This window comes from Pelodiscus sinensis, chromosome 4 (genome assembly GCF_049634645.1).
Source record: "Pelodiscus sinensis isolate JC-2024 chromosome 4, ASM4963464v1, whole genome shotgun sequence".
In the NCBI taxonomy this organism is placed as follows: Eukaryota; Metazoa; Chordata; order Testudines; family Trionychidae; genus Pelodiscus; species Pelodiscus sinensis.
Genome location: NC_134714.1, coordinates 86817958 through 86844231, shown reverse-complemented (window position 1 = coordinate 86844231; position 26274 = coordinate 86817958). Strand labels below are relative to the sequence as shown.

The 26274-nt window shown below is 45.9% G+C and overlaps 1 protein-coding gene across 4 annotated transcripts in view; it reads left to right on the top strand.

The window, feature by feature from the left end:
• Positions 1 to 12924: 12924 nt before the first annotated feature.
• CAPRIN1 (cell cycle associated protein 1) overlaps positions 12925 to 26274 on the top strand; it is a 78423-nt gene continuing 65073 nt past the window's right edge. Inside the window, exons 1-2 of one of the 4 annotated variants that reach the window (XM_014575620.2) lie at positions 12925 to 13092; positions 13418 to 13623. In XM_014575620.2, coding sequence (XP_014431106.1) covers positions 13420 to 13623 — 204 coding nt within the window. In that variant the 5' untranslated portion in view covers positions 12925 to 13092; positions 13418 to 13419. The other 3 variants (XM_006127311.3, XM_025186790.2, XM_075927666.1) reach the window with 3 other exon arrangements.

Genomic DNA, 26274 nt, shown 5'->3' with positions numbered 1-26274 from the left:
TAAAATGTTTTGGAATGAACACTTGCCATCCACCTTATGTGTAAGCAAAGTGTTTGATGACTTTCGGTACCAGGACACTTGATCTGTGTGTCTTCTCTGGGCCAGTCTACAGCAGTACAGACCTTTGACTCCAGCTGCTGTGTCTTTTGTACTTCAAAACTTATTTTCTTCACTTTATGATGGGAAGATTCTGAACATGTCCCATATGCTGTTGCTTAGCACATAATGACTCAAACAGCATATGCCAAAGCAGTTTCTCTTAAGGCCTCAGGTGTTTGAAAAGGTGCTTAAAACTGTATGAAGGATATTTTCCTCACCTCAACACTGATTAAATATACTAACTTCTCTGTATTCTGCATGGAAGAAGACTATGTTTTTATTAATGCTAAAGAAAGTGTTAACTAGGCAATAAGAATTACACATTTCCTTTATATGAACCAAAAGTGAGATTCCCCCCTCCCCCCCTCGCCTCCCGATACTCTTATTAGACGTCCACGTGCAGCTACTACATCTTGTTGGCCAAATCTAACTTACAATATTGCATTCAGTTGCTCATTTTTAATGTTCTTTTGTTGAATATCCTGAAGCCCATGAATCAGTTCAGCCATATTCGTGCGTCTGAAGAAGAAAACAAACACTTTACCAGTATAAAACTGTATTGAATCTAATTAGCTGTAACATCCAACCTACACTTTGGTTTCCTGGATGGTTTTGCAGAACAGCTTTCCAGAGCCCTCTAGCGGATAAAGTAGTGGATGAAGCATAAAATATTTTCAGTGTAATTTCAAGCCATTCCTATTAAATATATCACCCACAGCAATGACTTGTGTTTCTTGTTTAATAGGTTATTTTATTTTTTGTATTAATTATTTATTGACCACTAATAGTTTGGTTGATGTTGCACAAATATAGAAATAGAATTTGAAATCTTTATTGTGTATCTAAGAACATACAGTACAACACACCTCCTGTTTATTTAGGCCAACAAACTAATTGCAATTTTAGTCTTAGATATATGTTTGCAAAGATCAGTGGACACTGATCACTTGTATCAAAGTACATTTATTATTATCTATTTATTATTGAGAGAAAGTTGTTGTCACATAAGTTATAGATATTATATGTTGCCATTCTATTGTTAAATGGATAAAATCTTTAAGGAAATTGACTAAAATAGTCATTGGAGATTATTATATCGGCCCTACATACATGTTGAAGAAAATGCTAATTTCCACATCACAGCAGAAAGCAGAGTTCAGAAAGAATTAGGTGACCCATTTTAGAATATGGCAGCTCCAAGACTAAAGGACAGATTAAAGCAGAGAACATGCAATAGACAGTTAGGCTACATCTAGACAGCCCCCTCTTGCACAAGAAAATATGCAAATGAGGCAAAGCGGTGAATATTGCCGCACCTCATTTGCACACTTAATGAACTGCCATTTTTGCGCAAGGGGCTTTTGCGCAAAAAGGAGCTGTCTATATGGCTCCTTTTTGCGCAAAACCCCCCTCTTGCACATGAGCTGTTCTTCCTGAAAAAAAGCAGCAGAACGGCTCTTGCGTGTAGATGGCTCCTTTTTGCACAAAAGCCCCTTGTGCAAAAATGGCGTCTCATTAAGTGTGGAAATGAGGCGCAGTGATATTTACTGCTTCACCTCATTTGAATATTTTCTTGTGCAAGAGGGGGCAATCTAGACATAGCCTTAATGGAAAAAATGCTCTTATTGTTTTATGAATTGCTAAAACCTTGCAAGCCTGCCTATACATGAATATTTGCTTGAGATTTTATTCACAAACCTACTTAAATATTAACTACAAACCTGTTTTAGCTATTTAAAAACAAACAGCAACAACAAAACCCCATGCACTTTTCTTGAATGTTTTATTTCTCTTCTCCACAATGGTTTATTTAGTATGGACTGTGTCTTCATCACTGGACTGCACTGAGCATGTTGGGGAAGTTACTGTACCACCATAAATAAATAAATAAATAATAATCCTGAAACCAATCTTTTAAAAAGTAATCTGGAGCAATCTGAAAAGCTTTCTCTGTAGCTTCACACAAGATTTCTCAATATCATTTCTAAGATATCATATTTCTAATATTTTTGCAATACACACACTTTGCTGTTGAAACTCTTAATTTGATGCATTTTTCTCTTAAATATTGGAACTGGGAGAAGTTATATGTCAGATTATACCACCTTTGCTCCCTGTGAATTCTGTGCCTCACTGGCCCTTACTACAAAGCATCTCCAGCATTGCTCCAAATTGCAGTGGCTGTACGTAGTTGCCTATGGGCTACTGAGCATCCTAGAATAACTGGAATACAACAGCCATATATCCATGTCCTTCAAACCCTCCCTGGCATGTCCTTATGACAAGCCTTGTCCTGAAGGGCATTGTTCTGCCAGATGCTTACCAGTAATAGAAACCTCTGTTCACCAGGGCTATGTATACACTCGCGGCTTCTTGCGTGAGTAATATGCAAATGAGGCTAAGCGTGGAATATCACCAAGCCTCATTTGCATACCTAATGAGCCACCATTTTTTCAGAAGAGGCTCTTGCGCAAGAAGGACCCTCTTGCGCAATGCTGTAATACCTATTACTTTTCAGGAGGAACGGCATTGCACAAGAAGGTTTTTCTTGTGCAAGAAGGGGCAGTGTAGATGCTCCTTCTTGCACAAGAGCCTCTTCTTAAAAAAAGGTGGCTCATTATGTATGCAAATGAGGCTTGGCAATATTCCACGCTTATCCTCATTTACATATTATTCGTGCAAGACGCCACGAGTGTAGACATAGCCCAGGGGTATTTCCCTGGAAGCCATTTTGTACCTTTTAGACAGGATCCATAATGAGGGATACAGTTTGATCCTCAATTCTGTACCTTTCTAAATCATAGAATCATAGAAAACTAGGGCTGGAAGAGACCTCAGGAGCAAGGTGCCATTTAGGGTGGTTGGGCGGCCAGTAGCCCCCCTCCCAAATTTGAACCTCCTGGTTTTCATACCTGAGGTCTTCTTAAAGCTGCATGCCCTAACTCCAGAAGCAGTTCTTAAATGCAACAGAATGTGAGCTGCTTGCAGCTTTGCCTTTGGACTAGGGAATTGGTTATAAAAAGAGGAAGATGGAGTAATCTAATATATAAAGGAGAATGGTTATATGTTTGTGTGCTAATAACTTGGGCACTATAAGACCTACCACAACCAAACTTTGCATGGATAAACCTTTCCCCCAGAAGGTTTTAAGGTACTTTTGGCAGTGGGGGGAGAAGCGGCTTCCCAGGCGAAGTGGCAGGGACAGTCACTCGCTAAGGCTGGCAGTGGAGGCACGAGGGGAGGGGCGGCACTCTGAGTGGCAGCTGCCCCACTCACCTCTACCTGGCTGTTCCACTGCACAGGCACATCTGGGACGGGGGAGCCCCTCCTCCCTTCCTCCCGTGATGTCATTCAGCCCATGCCCCTCCCCTCCGGCGTCGGCCGAGGATTGCCGAGCAGCGGGCTGAAGCTTGCGGCCACCGCTAAGGGGCGGTTGCAGGTGCAGCGGGGCGAGCCCAGCGGGGAGGCAGCGGCAGCTGTGGCTGTGCTGGGAGCGTCCTGGGGTCTGGCGTAGCTTCCTGGTTGTGTGGCGGGGAGTCCAGCACCTGCTTGCCGCGGCCCACGGGAGAAGGGAGCCCTCAGCACAGCCCCATGGTGCGGCAGGTAGCGGAGCGAAAGTTTCGGGGCGGGCGGTGGGGTCATTGCCCCCCGCGACACCTGCATCCCCAGGTGAGAGCTGAGCCACTCTGCCCACCCTAGGTCCCGTGCTCGCCCCCTCCCGCCCCTCACACAGGGCACCCCCCTGGCAGCATCCCACCGCCTGCCCCAAGCAATGCCCGGGTAGCTGCAGCTAGTTAAGAATAACAAAAAGCTGAGCATTCAAGTAATTGAAGGAACATTAGATCATCATGAAAACATTGTCGGGTATTCCATTTAAAAGATAGGAAGAAAAAAAGAGTAAGAATGAGTGTTGTGCTACAGGGCTTTGTATTTGGATTACTGTGTTAAATTTACAAATGTTCTTGGAAAAGGGGTAAACAGTGACTAACTCAAAGCTGACTGCAAAGAATTACAAAGAAATCTCACAAAACTGCATGATCAGGGAACACAAGTGCAGATGGAATTCAGTGTTGATAAATGCAAAGTAATGTACATGGAAAAATATAATTTAGATGCAAAAATAGCTGTTACCACTCAAAAAAGAGATTAATTTCTGTTGGTTTTTTTGCTTCTTATTTTCCTGAGACCCCCAAATGATTTTTCTATGGGTCAGCAGCCTCTGGCCCAAAAAAGGTTACCTACCCCTGCCTGAGCTCTTGCTGTTAGATATGTAGCTCTAGGCTTTAAATCCCACTCTCACTTCCAAGATAGGTCTCTGATAAAATGGCTGCTGCAACATGGAACTTAAACTCCTTAGTGGCGTCATGGGACCTGTTACAGTTACAGGGACATCTTCAAACCTCATTCTATGAAGAAATTTGTTTGTATTACATCGACAAATTACATCCTACCATTTGTTGTGTCTTTCCAATATGCATACTAATGACCACTCCTCTGTCTCATCTGTTATTAAACTTAATTTAATGTAGTCAGCTTTGCTCTTAATTAGATAATTGTTGTACAATTTGTTGTTATAATCCTTGGACTGTAACATTTGGTTATTGTGTTCATTTTTGCCGATCAGTTGATCTAAGTGTTTTATAAAAAAAAAAATAGGATCCTGAATTAGTTAACAGACTTGTGCACTCTGAAGAAGATACTTATGCTTCTAACATGAGTAAACTTCTTGTGGAAGTCAGAGAGGGAGATCACATTGCAGAATTAGCTGGAGGACTTTCAATGGCATATGTATTCTGGATGCTGTTGGGAGCTTGTTGGGAAGTGCCTCTTGCTACACCTGTTCAACTATGGTAATCACCAATACTCCCCAAGCCCCAGAGCAACTTTGCTGTTGCATAAGTTGCATGAAGGCAGAACCAGAGTCAAAGCCTAAGACTGATAACAGCACTAAAACTGTTAGACTATGCCATTCTTGTTCTCCTCACTACTTGGAACCAGGTTATGCCTGTTTGAGGGAGAGCTTCGTACATTTATTCAAGCAGATGTACAATTTTGTCCATGGTACTGAAATGTTAACTCCATTACCAATGTCTCTCTGGTTGCATATGCACATGCGTGCATGAACACACAAATTTACTTGAAAAATTATTTTGATATTGCCAGATTTCCAGTTGTGTTAGGCAACCACAATTCCTATTTATTCGCATGGGAACTGTAATTATTCAGAATCTTTGAAGTTCAAGCCATTAGCACTTAGATACTATGTAACGGGCAACATAAAACACCCTAAGAAAGAGCATTTTCGTTACTTTCAAGTTATATTTGATGCAATGATTTGTATTATAGGGATTGTCGAACCAAAAACACGCTCCTCTCTGTTTAGGCGGCTAACAACTGATTTCTTTTATTGATCAGTAAAGCAAAGTGAGCCAAACGTGGTCCCAGCAAAGTCGGGCCTATTAAAGCTGCTAATACAATCAATCCTAGTATCTTTATACTCTTAGCCAAACAGTCTGACGTCAGGGCATCCAATTACAGAAATCCTCAATTAAATTTGGAAAAACAAAGCCTTATCAACAAGATGGCGGACAGGTACGAGGGAGTACATCTCCTGTCCCAACCAGCCCAATTAACACATACCAGTAGCCCATCCTGTAGGCCTCTTCTCACAGGGTGACAGAAAGTTCACTCTGGTCTACGTGCTTGAGAGAAAAGCTGAAATGGTTTCTGATATACAAGATGGCTTCTAGCTAAACATAAAATAGCTTCTACAGGATGTTAAAGCCTGATTGTCATATGTTAATTCACTGCTGCAGCAGCTCTTAGCTCTTCTGGCTATATGCTGTCTGAGCACCCTCACAGTTATTTTTGGTTTCCGAATATTTTTTGTGCAAGAGGCATTAGGTGTATGTTCCAGTTTTCACTCAAACTGCATACCATGTGGGAAAACTGATAGCAAGTTTGCAAATGTAAATGTGTGATGATGCCTAAGATAAGCAGGTCAGTATAAACAAAACCAGAAAAACTAGAATTCAGAGTGGTATATGTTCACCTCAGTGCACAGTAAGGATGTAAAGTGTAAATGTGTGCATTGTTAACTGATGAGCTAACCTTGGCCCATTGGTTAACATTCACGGTTACATGCAAGAAGTCTAAGCCATGCACTCTTGACCCAGTCTTGCCATTATTCTGTGTGTAGGAGTCACACTGCCTGAAATCCCACTATGCGCTAGAACACATCTAGGATTCTGATCTGCTCAGAGCTGCCCATGATGGTCCTTCCTATCATGGGCAGTGTGCAAACCCACACTCTGGGGAGGCTAACCTCCAGTCTTACCCTCCCAGCCACAAGGCTCTGTCTCTGGCTATCAAAGACCCAAATCCACCCGCATGCCTGGAGCCTTACAGCTTCTCTCCCATGTCTGGAGAAGCCCGACTGACTGCCCACCCAAAGCCAATTAGCCCGAGCACAGGGTTGCCCCGAACTACCCAGGGCCTTCAGGTGGCCTGTCCTCTAGGCTGCTAGCCTGTCCCCAGGATGATCCTGATCCACCCTGGGCTGCTGGCTGACCCAAGCGCCAGCCCAGCTCCTGGACTGCTGGCCAACCTAACTCCTGGACCGCTGGCTGGCCCGAGCTCAAGTTCCAAGACACCAGGTGGAAGTGAGCCTCTGCCTATCCTGAAGGCAGATCATGGGCAGGGCCGCAGCCTGGGTTAGGGGAAGCTTAGCCTTCTTTGGCCTACTATACCTGCCAGCCTTTACCGTTAAAACTTGAGCCTTATTTCTAGTTTGAATTTGTCAAGCTCTAACTTCCAGCCACTTGCTATGGCTTTACTAGATTAAAGAGCCGTGATATTTATAAGTTATGAAGACACCTCTTCACACTCTAATTTATAAGCTAATTAGATTGGAGTTCCTTGAGCAGACTGTAGGGCATGTTTTCCAGTCTTTTTCAACAGAAAGATTTATTTTACTTGAATTCAATTTTATTATGAAAAGTTAGTTACCCTGTATGTTTAAATAAAACAGGAATTTTTCTCCCTTAGGCAAATGTGCTTGAGGATAGGAAACTAAAAGAATAAAGTGATTAATATGATTCATATTACTGCAGAAGTGTCTGATAGTATTATCAGATGCAAGATCAAGTTTCATATATTTCAAATGTGAATCTGAGCAAAACCCAGGACGTGGTGTTGATGGGGGACTTCAACCTCTTAGACATCTATGGATCAAATAATACAGCTGGGAACAGATTATCCAGTAAGTTCTTAGAATATATTGGAGACAGCTTTTCGATACAGAAGTTGGAGAAATTGACTAGAGGTAGAGCCATCCTGCCCATAGAATGGTTCAGGATGATCAGTCCAGGCCCTGCCCTTTGTGGGGCCCAGTGGCAGCCACCTCAACAATTCTATTGACAGGGTTCAGCAGTCTACACAGCTCTTTTTTGCGCAAAAACTTTTTTTTTTTGCAAATTTCCTGAGGGATACATCCTGGATCTTCAGAAAACTTGGATAATGGCATATAACATACAAAGTTTGTTGATGAAACCAAGATGGGATTGGTTGCAAGTGTTTTTGGGGACAGGATTAGAATTCAAAATAATGCTGACAAAATGAAGAAATGGTCACAGTTAAACAAGGTGAAATTCAATAAGGACAAATACAAAGTACTACATGACTTCCTAGGACAGAGAACTGCAGAAAAAGCTCTGGGTCAACAATGTAATAAAAAAAGCAAACATTCTGGGATGTATTAGCAGGAGTGGTGTAAGACAGACATGAGAAGTTATTCTTCCACTCTACTCTGCACTTCTAGGGCCTCAGTTGGAACACTGTATCCAGTTCTGGGCACTACATTTCAGGAAAGATGTGGACAAACAGAAGTCCAGAGGAGAGCAACAAAAATTACTGAAGGTCTAGAAAATATGACCTTTGAGGAAAGTTTGAAAAATTGGGTCTGTTTAGTTTGGAACATAACAGTCAACAATAATGTAAAAGGTTAAGATGAAGCACAGGGTAATAAATTCTTCTCCTTAACCATTAAGGACAGAACAACAAGTAATGGTTGATGTTTGAAGCTTACCAGTTCCAGTTAACCAGTGCGGGCTAGAGCAGGTCCCCCATGCCCACTGCAGGCAGGGAGCTGCTCCAGCCCCAGGGGGCCTGTCGCTGACAGGGACTGCTCCAGCGGTTGGGCTGGAACAACTCCTGCCTGCGGCGGGAGAGGGGGGAGCTTTAGCCCCCCCCCCCCATGCCTGCCTTTATTTTTAACCAGTTTAATCAATTAAATGGAGTTTTGCATGCCTAATAATTTAGATTGGACATTAGAAACAACTTCCTATCAGGATGGTTAAGCACATAAACAAACTATCTAGGGAGACTATAGAATCTCCAACATTGGAGGTTTTTAAGAACAGTTTAGAGAAACACATGACAGGGATGGTCTAGATAATACTAGGGATGTTAGATATCAGGCAATACAACAGTTGACTAACTGCATGAATTTTTAGTGGTTATCAACTATTCTATAGTCCCTAGGGATGGGACTGGCAGCCAGTGCAATCTGGCCCTACTCCCAGGGAGCCCCCTGCATCAGAGGCAGCAGTGACTGGCAGCCAGTACAATCTGGCCCTGCTCCCAGGGAGCCCCCTGCATCAGAGGCAGCAGTGACTGGCAGCCAGTACAATCTGGCCCTACTCCCAGGGAGCCCCCTGCATCAGAGGCAGCAGTGACTGGCAGCCAGTACAATCTGGCCCTACTCCCAGGGAGCCCCCTGCCACCCTGTATCAGAGGCAGCAGTGAGGGTGCCAGGTGGGAGCCGATCTGTGAGGGGAGCCAGTTTTAAAACCTAATCCCCTAGTACACTGGGTACCTGCCGCCTGTACTGCTGCCTCTGCTACAGCAGCAGCAGTGCATGGTGGAAGCAGCCCCTTATCTGTGGGAGGTCTGAGCTCATCGCGGACAGAAGCTGCTGGGGTCTAAGAGGTAGGAGAAGCTGCTCCAAAGCAGCCTCTGGCCACAGCAGCCTGGGCTGGCCATGGACAGAAGCTCCTCCAGCCTAGGGATGTTACATTTTGATTAATCAGCTAATCCAGTAGTCAATGGAATTTCCATAAGGGGGGGCTCCTGCTGTGCCTCTCCCTTTGAAATGTACAAGAGCATCTTGTATATTTCAAAGGGAGAGAGGCAGCAACTTCCCCTCTGTGCCTCTTCCTTTGAAATGTACAAGAGCCTCAGGCAGTGCTGCGGGGAAACGGCTTTTAAGCCGACTCCCTCCAGCACCATCTCCTGCTTCCCCCACCCCTTGCTGCTTCTGATATAGAAAGCAGCAAGATGGGGAGGAAATGTGAACAGTCAAGATTAACCAATAAGCCTAGGCTTATCGGTTAATCGTCTACTCAACTACTCGTTCACAACCCTAGATAATACTGAATCCTGTATCAGTGCAAAGCACTGAAGTAGTTAACTTATAGAAATCTCTTTAGTCCTACATGTATATAATTATCCACTAGATAAACATAGGCGTAATCTCCTCACTATCTTAATAATCTCATGTATATGAGCAGGAAGAATTCATAACAAAGACCCTCCAGTGTAGATGAACAACCACCAAAATGCTACATTCTATCAAATGTTCCTTTGTAATATCAGTTAGAAAAGATATTCCTCATTTCCAGACCAAAGTATTGTGTGATGTTGCTTTTACATGTTTTATGTTTCATCTTGGAGGTGGCTACACTTATATGAATTGCTTCCTATATATAGTCTATACCATCAACTTGTACAGCATTATTAATAAATGACACTTAATATACGCAAGGACATTAACCATTGCAAATTAGAGGTCAGAAATTGCAGCACATTATAGCAAAGTCAGAGAGATGGTTTGCTTAGCATGGAGTTAAAATTAAGTGTAAAATGAGGAAACTATAAGAAAACAAGTTAGCAAATTATCAAATTCACAAAAAATGTAAGGGGATTTCTCCCCTTAGAATACCAAGGAAAAGGTTCCTTCTATATTATAGTACAAGCAGCTAAATAACTGCCAAAACCTTTCCAGCTTGGTTTGCCTGAAGACCTATCGATCCTTTCACATTCAGGAGCATTTCAGCTGCCTCCGTTCTTCACACTTTTTACCCTCTTTAAAAAGGTATAGCACTTATTGTGAATGCAAATTTCCCTTTGTACAAGACAAACATGGCTTTATCTCAGTTAATTCCTATAGATGATAAAAATTAGGTCATAGGGTTTCAGTTGCCTGGTCCAGAAATCAAAGTCCAGCGATAGACGGCAACATTAATAGCACCAAACAGGTTGGTACGGAGTACAAATATGATCGCCTCATCTCAAAAAAGATATATTGACACTGGAAAAGGTTCAGAAAAAGACAACAAAAATGATTAGGAGTTTGGAATAGGGATGTTAAATTGCATTTAATCAACCAATTGACTAGTCAATGAGTGGGGGAAATTCTGGAGCTAACCCCACTGTGGCTCTGCCTTGTAAATGTATTAAGAGCCACCAGGCTCTAAATACATTCAAAAGGCTGAAGTGCAGTGGGGAGGGACAATGCATGAGCCAGGAATCAGCTGATTCTACTTGTGCCTGGTCCCCTCATTGTACTTCTGATAGAGGCAGCATTTGAATAGTCAATTAACCTCATGAACTCAGCTTGGGCTGCCTGCCTCCTAATACACTTTAAATGCAGAGCCATAGCAGGGTAGGTCCAGGACACAGTGCAAGTGTAGCCAGACAGCCCCCCCATCTCAACCAATCTTCCTTGCCCTCTGAGATGTCTGTATACAGGGCAGAGAAGGAACAATAAGAAAATCAGCATAACCATTAAGCTTTGATCTGCTTTGATGCGAGATCAGGATTTGCGAGTGTTCTCTGACTCTTGAGTAACGATTAAGGCAATAAACTTAGCTGGAGGCTGCAAGAAGTGCCCGGCTGGCACCCATGTTGATTCGAACACACGTAGTCCTTTGGAGAGGAATTTCCCACTGAGAAAAAGAATGCCCAGTACTTCCAATTTAATCCTCTCAACTCTCTCTTACAAGTGTAAATTAAGTTCACAACTCCCTTGTAAGAACTGGTCTCACAAAAGACAGACCAGCATCATTTGGCATCACAGATAAGAAAGAGAAATATGTGACCCAATGGGTATAAAGGTGGGTACAGGAGCGCACTCACTTTTGAGTGTCAAACTACCCTCTACCTGCTGATTGGGGTAGGTGCTTTGACCTCCCGAGGTTCCACGGGGACGCCCACCTCGTATTTTCTTCTTTCCGAGGAATTGAGGGACTGAACCTGGCCTGACACACTGGGACCGAGCGACGCAGAAGGGGGTAAAAATTGTACCCGTATGTGTCCTTTTGTTTTAGTGCATGCATAGAATAGAGCTCTTTAAAGATTAAGCTGTCATTTGGTACCATTATTTTCTATTTCCTATCTTTATTTTCCTTTGTAACCATTTTTTAAAAGATCTATCTATCTATATATACATATATACTTGCCAGCAGTTAAGAAATAAAACAATAGTCATTGCAACCATATGATTTATAAGCTTCCTCAATAAACCTGTAACTGTTTAAGCTTTAACCTGACTCCTTCAGTTGCTGTAACAGAACCAGGCACAATTTAAAAGAACTTCAGCTGGTCATTAAGGACAGATATAGGGAGAGCTTGGGTGTTTGGATTTGTGTCACACCCAGGTGGCAGAATCCACTGGGGCACCTTTCAGTCTTTCTCCAAGGCTGCCCACTGCAAAGGAATTATGAATTCTAGCAGCTGAAATCTAAGGTGTTATAAGCTCTCCCTGTACACTTATTGGGCACCCGTCAGCCTCCTCCAGGTTGCCTGCTGCAAGGGACCCCGGTCTCAGCAGTTAAAGTCTCGGGTGTATAGCACATACACACTGCCCTGACCGTCGGCTGACAGCAAGCCAGGACTGAGCTGGGCTGCTTGGTCAGCCTGCTAAAAAATTTACTAGCAAGGGGTGGAGGGGTATGCTGAAGTCTACAGCATTAACCTATAAGCTTTTGCTTATTGGTCAATTGACTACTCCCCCCCTAGTTTCTATGCCTTAGGACACAGTGGGCCCCACACATGCTGCAGGCAGCCTCTCCCCAGGCATCACTTGTTGCAATTCTCAGCACAACCACAGCTAGGGATGCTGGAACAATTTGTGCAGTGGGCTGCCAAGAGCCATTGACCCGAACTGTAAAGCCTGGATCTAAGGGGGAGCTGTAGATTCCCCCTGCACCTCTAGTTCTATTGCCTATGACCACGGCTTCTCCCCAGAGGGCTCTTCCCCCCCCGCCCTGCAGCCACGGACCCAGCGCGCCCCCCGGCCCGCCCGCGAGCGGAACCAAGCAGGCCCAGCCGGGGTTCGAGCGCTGTTGCGCGGACGGGGCTCAGAACCCCAGCGCCTGGCGCGCAACCCAGCCCCGTTGACAAGGCCGGGGGCTGCCCCGCTGCCATTCAGGCCGGAGGCAGCAGGTCAACCTAAGGAGGAAACGTCCCGTAGCCCCGCCCAACCCCGTTCCCGCGGGGTCCTTCCAAGAGCCTCTCCGCTCTCCCCGTTGTGCGCCGGCTTCAGGTGGCGCCCGACGGACCCGGCCGGGGAAGGCCTGAGGATTTGGAAGCGGGGTTTTTGGTGCCCCATGGGGACGCGCCGCACTCCTGAGCCCGGGGCCGTCCCGCCAGGAGCGGCGGGGCGGCCAGTGGCGCAGGCGTTCTAGGTAGGCGCTCCTCGCCGTCGAGGACCCATCGCCCGCTCGCACCACGGGCCCCTGCCCTGCCTCTCTCCGGCGCGCGCGCGCTCTCGTCTCTTCCTTTAGTAGCTCGCTGCAGAGAGGGAGCAGGAGCGGCGCAGGCGGCGGGGCCGGAGTGGCTTGAGGCGGCCATTGCCTACAGCGAGAGCGCAGCGCACTGAGCCCCCTCCCCTTGGGACACTCTCTCTCTCTCTCTCACACACACACACACACGGTGAGGGGGGGCGAAGGGCTCCTGGCTCGGGAAGGTTTCCGCGAGTGACCGTTGAACGGGGGATTGGGGCGAGCGGCGCCAGGCGGCTGCTTGTCACGTGACTCGCCCGAGCGCCCTCGTCGGCAAGGCGGAGAGAGCCGAGTGGATTTAGTGGCGAGATCGTTGGGCACGCGCCTGCAGGTGCGGCCCCGGCGCGCGCTCTGCGCGGGCAGGGGCAGGGGGAGGTGAGAAAGGTGGGTGCGCGCACGCGCGCGCCCTCCCGCGTGTCCCCTCCGGCGGCCCGTCCAGCCACCCTCCTCAACGCGCTCTCTTGTCTCCCCTGCAGCGATGCCCTCGGCCACTAACAGCACTATGGCGAGCAGCAGCGCCAAAGTGGGGCCAGCGGCGGCGGGCAGCGAGGCCGCCCCGGCAGCAGCTCCCCCTCAGGCAGTAGCGGCTGCGGGTGGCAGCACCAGCTCGGTGCAGACCGAGGCCATGAAGCAGATCCTGGGCGTGATCGACAAGAAGCTGCGCAACCTGGAGAAGAAGAAGGTACCGCACGTCCCCGCGCCCGTGTTCCAGCTTCCCTGGCGCCAGCCCTTCCCGGCCTCATCGGCCCCTCTGGCTCCGGATTGCCTTCCCTGCCCGGAGCCGCTCCCCCGCGGCCTGGCCCTCAGGCTCGCGCCGGGCTGCGGATCCACCTTTCCCTGTAATCTGCGGCGAGGATTGACCGGCCGGTGCCCCGCTGGGCGGGTGGGCGAGGTTCTGGTCTCGCTGTCGGGGCCGTCCGGGGCCCCAGGGAGTTGCCGCGGGCCTGCTCGGGACGCTCCTGGTACGGGCCCGCAGAGGCTGTCGCCGGAAGGTTCCAGAAGAGCGGCCGCCTCGCCCGGGGAATCTCTTTCCAAGCGTCCAGCCCTTTGGTCCGCCAAGCTCAGCGCGGGGGCGTGCGGCCCTCTGAGGGTCTAGGCGCGCTCGGTCGTAGGCGGGAGGGGCCGCTACTGTTCCCTGCCCGTTCTCCCTGTGGTGGCCGGTGTCTCCGCTCCTCATGAGATCCCGGAGGGCCACAGCTCCCCTCCCCCGCCCTTTGTTCCTTTGGCCGGGGTCTTCGCGAGCTCGGCCTCTGCGGGGGGAGGGAACGAATGGAGTAGCGGCCCTTTCCCCAAGCACATGGAGCTAGCTAGGTGCGGGCGGTGGGCTCACTAATCGGGGTTCCGTCCCTCATGGGCTGTGCACATGGAGGCTGAAGCTAACATGGCGGCGGTGAGAGGCAGTCAGCATTGTGTGAGCAGGCAGCACAAAGCCGGAGCTATCCGGCCACCCTACCACGGATTCCCAGCCTCTGGAGGCTTCCTCTGTAGAGTCACATAGCGAAGATGCGAAAGAGTCCGGGATTTTCCATAACAGCCCTCTTCCTGACTCCTCAGGGTTCATTGTGAGCATATCAATTCATCTTCAAGGGGCAGGGTTCTGTAAGGAGTGAGAGGGTGCTGTGATTGCTTATTATTTTTGTGGTACCAGTTGGGTACATGATGCACTGTGTCATATAAAACGTGACAGGCCGGTGGTCCTGTTCTACAAAAATGAATGGGTAAATATAAAAGGAAACAATAGCAAACACTTTTTGAAAGGCTATTGTCCCACTAAAAGATCTGGAATTTTGGTTGTATACTTGAGGAATCAGTTTATTTACAGGTTAAAACACAGAATGATACCAATTCTGATCTCCAGAAAGGTTAACATATCAATTCTGCTTTTTTTATGTTAAAAATTGTGAATAAACAAAACTTGAAATATGACTACACTAGTTGGGAAGGAATTAATTTGTATAGGTTGAAAAAGGTGACCTGCAAAGGGGCCAAAAACTGTCTGTTTTACGTCTGTGTGCATGAGTGCACTTTTTTTTAAAGAGCTATAGGATGAACTTCTCTAGTCCAGCACCCTTGGGACTTGACTGGTGCTGAACCAAAGATTTGCTGGACCTCAGGAAATCATTGTTTTTTAGCAACATTAACTACGCTTCCACTGCTCACTGAGCTCTTAGAAGACATGCAGGGTAGATTAGACCTGAATAACGGAGGATATTGAGAGCCAGGACTGCTGGCCGTAAACAAACTTTGTTATTTCCGGAAACTTGGCTACACCCCATGATAAGTGTAACCATTACGTGGTTAATTGGTAAGTATGAGCTCCTTGGTTACCGTGATTTTACACTAGGTCCCAGAGCAAGGGCTGAAAGCCAGTATGCACCAGGAGCTGGTTTAAAAAACAGCTTCCAGGGCACACTGGCTCCCTGAGAGCAGCATGGCTTTAAAGCTGGCTTCCAGCAGCCAGGTTTCAGCTCCTTGGAGCCAGCTGCTGCCCCGTACTGTGGGCTCTGCAGTATAAAGCTTATGTTGCAGAGCCTGCATTGCAGCCAGCTCCCTGGGAGTGGGTCTGGGAGCAGGCTCCTGCCGTACACTGACTGCCAGCCCATTCCTGGGGAACCTGCAAGGTGTAACCACTACGATTTTGAATGGTCACGTAGTTACCTTAATTAACTGCGTTTTTTGACATCCCTAATGATAAGTGGCCATCTGGCTAACTAAAATCATGCCGTACCGGAGAGCGCTGGTCTAGAGAGGTTCAATTTGTAGCAGGAATGTTAAATGTTTAAAGAGATGGAAGGCTTTTTACATGATTTAAAAATGCGACAGGGAAGTTCTTTCATACTTTGTCTGTAGACCAATGTATAGCTGTGTAACCAAAGGTGTGATACTAAACAGTTAAATCAGTGTAACCTTATTTGTAGACAAAGCTGAAGGCGTGGAATTTTTCAGCAAGTTCTTAGAACTTTCTTCTGGTATTCTAGACTAATTTATTGCATTGTAAATGGTGTGAATAAAAAACTTCAGACAAATCAAGGAAGTGAAGCAACATCATAAAGCTGCTAGTTTTCCAGGATGGATACAAATTACTGAATTTTCAGTTAAAAAATTAGGAAGAGTAATGGGAAAGGGGGCAAAGCTCTTCAGTTCACCTACCCTAACATAAACAACAAATGCACAAGTGCAACCTTTTTGTTGCTGGTCACTTTTACCTGTTGACGTCCAAATACAACAGTTTCTGAAGTTTTGAAGAAACTTCTTAATTTACATTTTAACAAATGCCAGTGGTGGTCTAGTACTTCTATGCAGTGGCTTCCAACAAATCTAGACTGCCGTACCCCTTTCAGTAGTCTGATTTGTCCCATATTCCCCCATGTTTCACCTAATTTAAAATCTATTTGCATATAAAATCATACATAAAAATACAAAAGTGTCACAGCACAGTATTGCTGAAAAAATTGTTTACTTATTAATTTTTACTGTGTAATTACAAAATAAATGTACCGGAATATAAATACTGTTCTTACATTTCAGTATTGTATGTAGAGCAGTATAAACAATATGAAATTTTAGTTTGTACTGACTTTACAGCTACATAAAAAGCACTGTTAACATTAGGCAAATATTTGGGCGAACTGATATACCCCCTGGAAGACCTTTGCATATCCCCATGGGAATCTTTGAATGGTCCTGATGTAAATTGTTTTTGACTTGAGAAATCGTGTATGTTAGTGCTATATTTTGCTTGCTTTTTTGTTGTTGCGCCCGAAGTATACAGTTCAGGTCAAAACATATGGGCGTATCTAGTTTAGTACTGTACACATGCTGAAAGTGAGTGAAGGGGGGGGGAAGAGCTGCACAGCTCTGAAGACTTTCTGAAGTGAGGCTATCTCTGGCAGACCACATAATATGCATAGGAGAAATCATTCTTGAAAGTGGCAAGTCAAGTTGTTAAACTAGGGATGTTAAATTTTGGCTACTCAATTAGTCGATAAAGGGAGGTGGGGCACTCCTTATCCTGGCTGTGCCTCTGCCTTTTAAATGTAGCAAAAGTCCCACAAGGTTCTTGCTACATTTAAAAGGCTGAGGCGCAGCAGTCAGACCCAGTGCGAGCGGGGACTGCTTGAGTCCCCACTTGCGCTGTTTCCCCTGCTTCACTTCCCCTATCCTCCCCCGAGCACTGGCTCCTGCTCTCCTCCGCCCTTAGTTGCCTTTGATACAGTTGAGTGACTCGACTATTCGATGAGCCTAGGTTTCTCAGGTAGTCGACAAGTTGATTACACCCCTGTATTAAACTGGATTTTTTTGTCTTAAAAAAATCAAAAGTGTTAATATTCTCTGAAGTGCTGAAGATAGTATGGCTGAGTAATCAGAAGTAAGGAAATGACAAAGACTACACGTACAGTATTTATTTGTGCTTCTGTATTGTTATGATTACATGCTATTTTTTAACTGAAGTAATTTATACAAGCACATCTTGAATCTTCTGAATTTCTCAAGATGTCTTGCTGTTTTGTATATGGAGGGTAAGATCAGAAATTATGCAGTGTCTAAAGACAAGTAGATGAAAAATGTTAAATATGAAAACTTTTGATTATGTGAAAGATTAAATGCTTTCACTAAAAGCGATTTTAGGTGTTTATATAGGACAGAGCAATAATTTTTGAAGGGGAGGCCACTTAATGAATTCAGAAGTGGTCGCAGGCCGACCCAGTAGGGGTGGGGCCAGGGGCCTTCATGTGCTCCCATCCCTAGGTTTCAGTTCACCTGCGGGTGGGAGAGTGGCACAGTGGATGCAGGCCAAATCAAAGGGCTTGGCGGGCTGGATTTGGTGTGCAAAGGCTTTGTTTCCTACCCCCATGGTCTGGGAGGGGGTTATAACCTGGGGCTCGACGGGGTGCAGGAATTTGGGCTGTGTCCAGAGATAGCAGATTTGGGTTCAAGGTCTGGGAGAGGGTTGTGACCTGAGGAGGGGTGTAGGAGGGGATGTAGTGTCTAGGAAGATGTATGGGAGCTGGAGCAGTGGTGCAGAAGGTTTGGGTTACATGGGGTAAGAGTGTGGGAGGGTGGCAGAAAGTTGGGGGAGGGAAGGGCTGGGGTGCCAGAGGCAGGCTCTGGCTGGGAGACCTTACCTGGGTGGCTCCTAGCCATCAGCGCAGCAGGTTCCATGCCCCTGTACAGCTCACAGCAGTCACAGGGGCCATGTGAGCCCAGGGGATGAGGGGGGAGGGGAAAACAGGCAGCTGCTATTGGCTGGAAACTGGCCAGTGGGAGCTCCTGGAGGCGGGAGCAGTGTGAGAAGCCTCTGCCCCTTTCCTCCAGCTCTAGCATTCACAGAAGCACATGGCCCTACAGCACCTGGCTTCACTGAGTTCTAAGTAGGAGCGGGTCAGGCAGGGAGCTGGCTGAGGCACTCCTGGGCCGGATCCTGAGGCTTGGCAGACTGGATCCAGCCCACAGATCATATTTTGCCCATATTTTGATCATTGCCCTGATCTAGGACAATGGAGTTAGGTTTTGAATGTTTGTTAGCTAAGAACAATGTAAAAATACTGTTGATTTGGTGACCTGTACAATTGAGAGAAATTTTATAGAAATCAGAAATGGCATGTTGTGGCTCAGAGAGCTTTAATTTCTCGCTTCCTTTTGTTGGTTCTATAGAGTAAAATGATATTGCTCACCTCAAGTAATATTTATTTTAGAATCCCAATATAGCCTTTGTTCAAAATATGTTGAAAATCAAGCTAGAAACATTATTAGAGGGGTTTATTAACGATGTCAATGTGTAGTCAACTATACAATTAACCTATAAGCCCAGGTTTATAGGTTCATCCTGTTGTCTACACACATTTCCCTCCTCCCCCATTGCCTCTATCGGAGGCGGCTCCGCAGGAGCACCAGATCTTGCAGAGTAGTCTGCCCCCCACTGTTCCCCCTTGCTGGTCCTCAGATAGAGGCAGCAGTGCGGAGGATCAGGGGGAGGGGAGGGGAAATGAGCCAGTACGAGTGGAAAGCCAACTTGCAAGCCAGTTCCCCGCTCATATCAGTTCCCGTCTGCCCCCCATACCTTCTGCACTGCTGCTTCTCTATCAAAAGCACCAGTGTGGAGGGAGGGAGGACGCAGACGGGAGATGTGTGTGGGGAGCCAGCTCCATAGAGCTGCCTGTGTCCGTCCGTCCCCTGCTTCCCTCCCCACACGGCAGCTTCCCACAGAGGCAGTGGTGAGGGGTAGCGGAGGCTGCCATGGAGCAGCATCTGTCCGCTGCAAGCTTGGGCCCCCCTCTGTATCATAGGCAGCAGATGGGAGCTGGTCTACATGGGAAGCAGGTTTTTAAACTGGCTCCCTTCGTGGAGGGGAGAGGGGGCTCTCTGGAAGTGGGGCCATGAGTGCACTGGGTGCTAGCCCTGCTCCTGGAGACTATTGAGTAATCATGTGACCACTAACATTTGATGTGGTAATACCATTATTAAATTAATCACTATCTAACATATCCCTAGTGTTTATAGTAAATTACTAGTTATGTTTGAATATTCTCGTTTTCAGTTTGTCTGATACAGAGGCAGTGGGGTAGGAGTGGAGCGCGAGCTGGTGGCTGCTGGGTGGTGGCTGCTGTGAAGCAGTTTCTGTCCGCTGCAAGCCTGGGCTTGTTGCAGATAGAGGCTGCTCTGCAGCACTAGCCCCTGTCCATGCAGGAGTTTGAGGTCACTGCGGCTGGGGCTTCTTGGGCATCCCATAGAGCATCCTCTGTCCGTGGAGGGCTCAGATCCCCCACAGACAGGGGCTGCTGCGTCTGATAGAGAGGTAGCAGCTCAGCATGGCAGGGGGCTCCCCAGAAGTGGGGCCGGGAGTGACTGGCTACTGGCCCACCTTTGGGGACTATTGAACAGTCAGGTAACCATTAAAATTTGATGTGGTGACATTCAGTTACATGCTAGCTAACTAACATCCCTAGTTTAAAAATACAGAAGATGTATTGAAAATATATTCTATAAACTAAGAAACGGGAATAGTTTAGACCTTGTCTGCCTGAGAAAGTTGAACCAGTTTAAAAAAAAATCGAATTTTTAAAACCAGGTTGCTTAATAGAGTGCAAATGGTTATATGGACACTTCTCTTGATTTAAGCCAACCTTAATTTGGCTTGGCTAAAGTCTAATGCAATGGTTCTCAGAGTGCGGTACGTGAACCACTGGTGGTCTGCAGCCACCTCCCAGGTGGTATGCAGCGGGAACTCCCTCCCTCTTCCCTATGCAGTTTGGAGCCTGCACTGCAGCCTCTCAGTTGGCACATAGTCATGCGGCTGGAGCACCAGCTCCATCCAGCAGGTGGGGAGGTGAAGAAAGCAAACAACCCTCCATCCCCCACTCGCACTGGCTGTGGAGCTACATGTGGAGGAGCAGCATCGTCACCATGATTAGGGCAGTGTGTCTCTTGGTTGGTCTTGCAGAGCAGGCAGCAAGTTGGGCTGCATAGGGCTTGGCCGGGTGCCAGTGGTGCACGAGCAGCTGGCACCCCTTCCTTCCCCCGCAGCAGGTTGGGCTGCTCCACTCGGAAGCAGTGAGAGGATGTGATGGTGGGACAGAGGACTCTGTACACACAAGAGGAAGGTGGGGACTTGGGGCCCTTTGGGGTTTTGCACCAAAGTTCCTATTTAGCTGAGGGGTCTCACGTCCCCCTGAAGGCAGAGAGATCAGCTGATTGGTGGGGACCAGCCTCTGTAAACAGCAGTTACTCACTGCCTGCCAGGTGTTAGAAATGGTAGACAATCAGCAGATAAGCAGGGAATGAGTGGCTGGGAGGAGGAAGTGAGGCTTGTAATTAATTGGCTTGGGGAAAAGTCCTTTCTGTTGGAGGAGAGAAAGGAAGAGGCAGAGACCCAGCAGTCTCTTCAAACCTCCTAGGCTGGTCAGGGGGAGGTAAAGGGCTGACTGCATGGGATAGATGGAGGAAAGAGGGAGTGAGTAAGTGTTGGCATCTGTGAAGTGAGGTAGTGTCAGGAAGCAGTTGAGGGTGTTTGACTCACTGCAGTCCTCTGTTAGGCTGATTTGGAGTGTGTGTGTACGCATGCGTGTTAGGAGGACATTTTCATGATTACATTTCAAACAAAGTTTGCATATAGGTGTTAAAAGAATCTTTTCTTTCTTAAACCAATAGCAGTTTCAGAGGGTAGCTGTGTTAGTCTGTAGCTGAAAAAAATATTAAAAAATAGTGAATAGTCCTAAGATGTTGCAGGATTTATTTGAAAGCTGTTTGAAACATGCAGATGTTTACAGTCGCTGAAGCCATGTATTACTTTGTTCTGGGGCTTCTACTCTTTCTCCTCCTTACCTTTGTACAGTACCTTTGTGGTCACTAAGGGTACTGCACAGCAACTAGTCACAAGGCTCTTGTTTTAATATATATTATTCCACACATATGGACTGCTTAAAATATATGTATATGTGGGGTGTGTATGTATTTTGTTTGTATTGGTGTATATTGACACACTACCTCAATAATGATGATGCATATAAGAAAATTCAACTTGCCCAAAAGAAAATTCAACCCGCCCAAGGATAGAAAATGTTAGAGGGAACACTGTTTTGCAGCCAGGGGACTTGGGCTGGGGGGGAGGGGCCGAGCAGCAGCTTGGCTCCCAAGGGTGCCCTGGACTGGACCTCTGTGGGACCCCATTCCCTGCAGGACTGGACACGCTGGGGTATCCTACCCACCCAGCCCCACCTTGCTGCACCACGCCCAGCCTCCCTGCTCTCTGCCCCTCCATTTCCCTGACCCCCCCCCCCCCAACCACCTTGACCATAGCCTATCCCATGGGCACCCTGCCCCATCTTCCTGAAACCCCTCAGCCACCCCTCCCTCCTTCTCCCCACTTTAGCCCCAGGCATTCCCTGCCCCAGTCTCCCTGCCCCTGGCCAGACACCCTACCCCCAGTCTGTTCCTGCACCCTCCCTCCTGGCCAGACACCCTACCCCCAACCTGCTCTTTTGGCCAATGGACCACCTGGCTCAATGTAAACCTTTCTGGTGACCACCAGTTGCTAATGAAAACACATAATTAATTACATAATTACCCCCAAGCCATTTTGCTAGTGCTGCAGCTAGGGAGACTGGTTTAGCTTAAATTTATTTAGCAGAGTAAGTGTTTTAACTCTCGTGTTATTTAAAATGAAGTTCGATTACATTAATATTTTACTTTAGTTTATGTCTAACACAAAAGACTCTTAAAATATCACATTTATGTGTGAACTCTAGAATAAGGTTCAGATGACTGTCCTTTTGCTAGACTAAATAGATGTATTTAAAGGCCTGCGAAAGCCAATTAAGATTATACTTTCATAATGAACAAAGGTAGTTCAGATCAATAAAACCCACTAAGGCATGGTCTACATTACAGAGGTAGGTCAATGTAATCTGCTATTCATCGACCTAACTGAAAGTGTCTGCACCAAAATGTCCCTCCCACCAATGTAAGTTGTCCACTACTGCAGCTTAGTAACTTCAATTCCGTGAAAGGTGAAATGCATAAATTCATGCCGTGCCTGTAAAAACACTGAGTAGTTTACATTCCCTGTTGCCACCCTGCAGCTGACAGCGGCAGTGGTGCTCTAGCTTTCAATGCCTCTAGCTTTCAACATGTACCATGCTGTCAGTTAAATCCGTGCAAGCCCTTCTGGTGAGGATGTGCACTGTTAACAGAAGGAGCATGGCATAGATCAGGGGTGAGCAATAATTTTTGACAGAGGGGGCCGCTCCAACATTTGGGAAGTGGTCGATGGCCGCACTTCTCCATGATATTAATGGAGGAGATGTGGGGTCTGGGATGGAGGTTGGGGGAAGGGACTGGGGTGCAGCAGGGAGACTGGAGTTTGGGAGGGAGTTGGGATGGAGCAGGTGGTTGTGACCTAGGACAGGCGACTGGAGTGCAGGGGTTTAGAATATGGCCTAGGATAGGAGGGGATTGTGATCTGGGGCAGGAAATAGGGGTGCCAGATCTGGGAGGGGGTATGGGTGTAAGAGTGGGACAGAAGGTTTGGATATGTTGAGTGGGGGAGCAGAGAGTTGGGGCAGGAAAGGGCTGGGGTTCCAGAAGCAGGCTGTGGCCAAGAGACTTGTCAGCTGCCAAATTTGCCTGCCTGCCTGCAGAGCTTAAAATGTTTGCCTGACTGGCCATGTGCTTCATGAATACCTGAGCTGAGGAGACGGGGCGTGGTTATTCTTAGCTGCCTGTTATTCCAACAAGCAGCTCCCATTGGCTGGTTTCTGCCAGATACCAGTCAATGGGAATGTTTTGGGGGCGGGACATCTCCTAACCCTCCTCCCCCGTTTCAAAACCTAAATGGAGCCTAGTTTCTCCATGTTGTGCAGGACTGTGGTGCAAGCTACGGAGCCTGCCTGGGGCTCCCTGCTGCCTCCAGTGGCTTGGCAGGCTGGATCCTGCCTGTGGGCCGTATTTTGCGCAGGCTTGGTATAGATATTAAAAATGAAATTAATTACTGTGGTGGCTGTAGGCCAGCTTGATTTTGTAGTATAGACGTGCCCCAAGGCAGTGACTTTCAACCTTTCTAGACTGCTGTATCCTTTTCAGGACTCTTAATTTCTCTTGCATACTGCCAAGCTTCACTTAAGAACTACTTAAAAAGGCATACATAAAAATACAAAAGGGTCACAGCATGCTATTACTGAAATGTTGCTTACTTGCTCTTTTTACTATATTATACAATACTGTACTCACATTTCGGTGAATAGTATATAGGGCACTATAAACAAGTAATTGTATGAAATTTAAGTTTATACTGATTTTGCTAGTGATTTTTATGTAGCCTGTTATAGGCAAATATCTTCATTAGGGACTTTAAACAGTTAGCTGATAAGCCTCAGCTTATTGGTTTCTGTTATGTTTACACACTGGCTTCCTGGGAGCCAGCTTTTCTTTTATACTATATAGCATAACTTTTATACCGTAGAGCAGGGGTGGCCAATCCGTTAAATGAAGAGCGCTGAAGCAGCGGTGGAAAAAATGTGAAGACCCACACCAGAATTGTTGAGAGAAACAAACAAACCACGCTGCCCCTTTAAAATCCACGGGTCAGGCTTTTTGACCACATCAGGCTCCCGCCGGCCGACACCATCTTGCTGCGCCGGATGGCTCCCCTGCACCCGGTGAGCACAGGAAGCTGGGGGCCATTTGTAATTACCTTTAGGAGTGAAGAGCCACATACGAGCCGCAGTTTAGCCACCTCTGCTGTAGAGCATGTAGGGAAGCCTCCCTGGAGCAGGGCCAGCAGGGGTTGCTGACCTACTCCTGGGGAGGCTTTGCTGTGGGCTCTAGCCACTAGGATTTTTAGTTAAGTGGTTACATTTTTAAACGTTTTTTTACATCCATAATCTAGATAAGCTGATGTGCCCCCTAAAAGACTTCTGCATATCCTTGTCAGCGTACACACGCCTGCCTATTGCTAGAGAAATCAAGTAGAGTAGTAAAACAAAAGTGCCGATGATATTGGCTTGATTGTATGCATAGGAGTCTACGGAAGCATATTGACGACAGTATTTAAATTCCAATGCATTGTATTAATATTTCTGCACTGAAATATGCTAGCAATAGGGCGTTCATCCACTAGGAAGACTTATAAAAGATTTAGGTACATTCAATCACTGACACACAAATTAAATTGACTAATTCCCAGTTAGATAAATAGGCATTAGTAGGTAAATCACCTGAATCATTAAGATGTATACATGTATTGCCTTGTATATTCAGGAGTGATTTTATTTGCCTAAGATATTAGATACTACCTGTTAATGGAGTGAACAAATAACGTTCTTAAAAACCAGTTCAAATAAAGCATGAGATTTTTACAGATAATAGAGGATAAACATTCATCTTAGTATCACTTACAAGTCTTTGATATTCTTTATTAAGCTGTGTTAAGTGCTTGACATTCAGGTTAATATAAGATCTCACTTAAATTTTCAAATATAGTACATTCAGAAAATCCTCAATTGTACAGTTTCTGAATAAGAGAGAAGGATATTTATATTAGTGTAGTATTGAAGCTGAAAATTCATGATCACATTATCAATCCAAAAGATAAAAATGTTACCACACTATTAATGTGATCCCATTCCATGTCCTATTTATTTTTAGAGTATAAATTAAATAGTGTTAAACTATTTTTGTGAACAAGGAAAACAATAATAGATAATCCTATGTGTTATGTGGGGGAAAACTTGGAGTTTCTGAAGTTTTAAATGCTCAGTTTCAACCTTAATTTCACTTGACTATTTTTTGCATTTAATTGTCCTGGGTTTTTTGTTTAAGAAATGTGGGGAGGGAAGTGCTTTGTAGTCACTTTCGATATGCCTTTGTCCTGTTAGATCACTAAAATGACACATACTTGAGGAATCAGTGGGGAACATTCTAAAGCACATGAATGATATTTTCATGTATTCATAAACTATTTCAAAGACAAGTTTTTCCTTTTGTATGAGGACTGTGTAACAAACCAATCTTTAAATATTCTGCCTTCATCTATCTGAATAACAGGGAAAAAAATCCAGACACGTATAACTCATAAAAAAACTAAGCTAGTTTTACTTAAAAAATTAAACATCTTTTGGGTCAAGATGGAGCATGGAAAACTAGTCCAAAAAGGAATTTAAGGAAAGTTAAAAGGCAATCCAAAGAGAGTGATGGTTTAGAATGAAAATTAAATATTATAGGTATTTACCAATAAATCTATATTAAAACAGACTTTGTCGAGCATCACTGTCACAGTTCAGGGAAAACTGCACTTGTATTTCCCCTTTGTGATCCACCAAGATACAAATGGTAGGCTCCTTGTTCCTTAACTTTCATCTTTCTTGGACTGTGTGTCTCTCCTGAAAACACTGTAATTCCCTGCTTACACCTCCACTGCAAGCCAGACTGCCTAAACTGGCCAGCATCTGCACTTTGCTTTCTCTGAAGGCTACACAAAGCTTTAATTGCCAGCAGTTCCACATTACCACACAGATCTTCCTAAGTATATTTACGCATAAGGTGAAAGTATTCCAGGAAAAAAATAGACCTGCATGCTTGGTTAAAAGCTTACAAGAGGTTACTCCAGCCTCAGTCTCTGGTCGATGTCAGTCCTTCAAGTCCCACAATGAAGTTTTCCCTGTAGCAATAGTTCTAGATTCAGAACCAGAACCACTATAAATAGTTGAGTCTTTCCTTTATAAGCCTTTGGCCTTTGACTTTGTATAACAGGTTTCTTAGGGTGTACCTTCAAAAGGCTGAGGTTGGCATAATCAGACTTTTCATTCACCTCCCTAGAGATATTTCTAGAAAATCCATT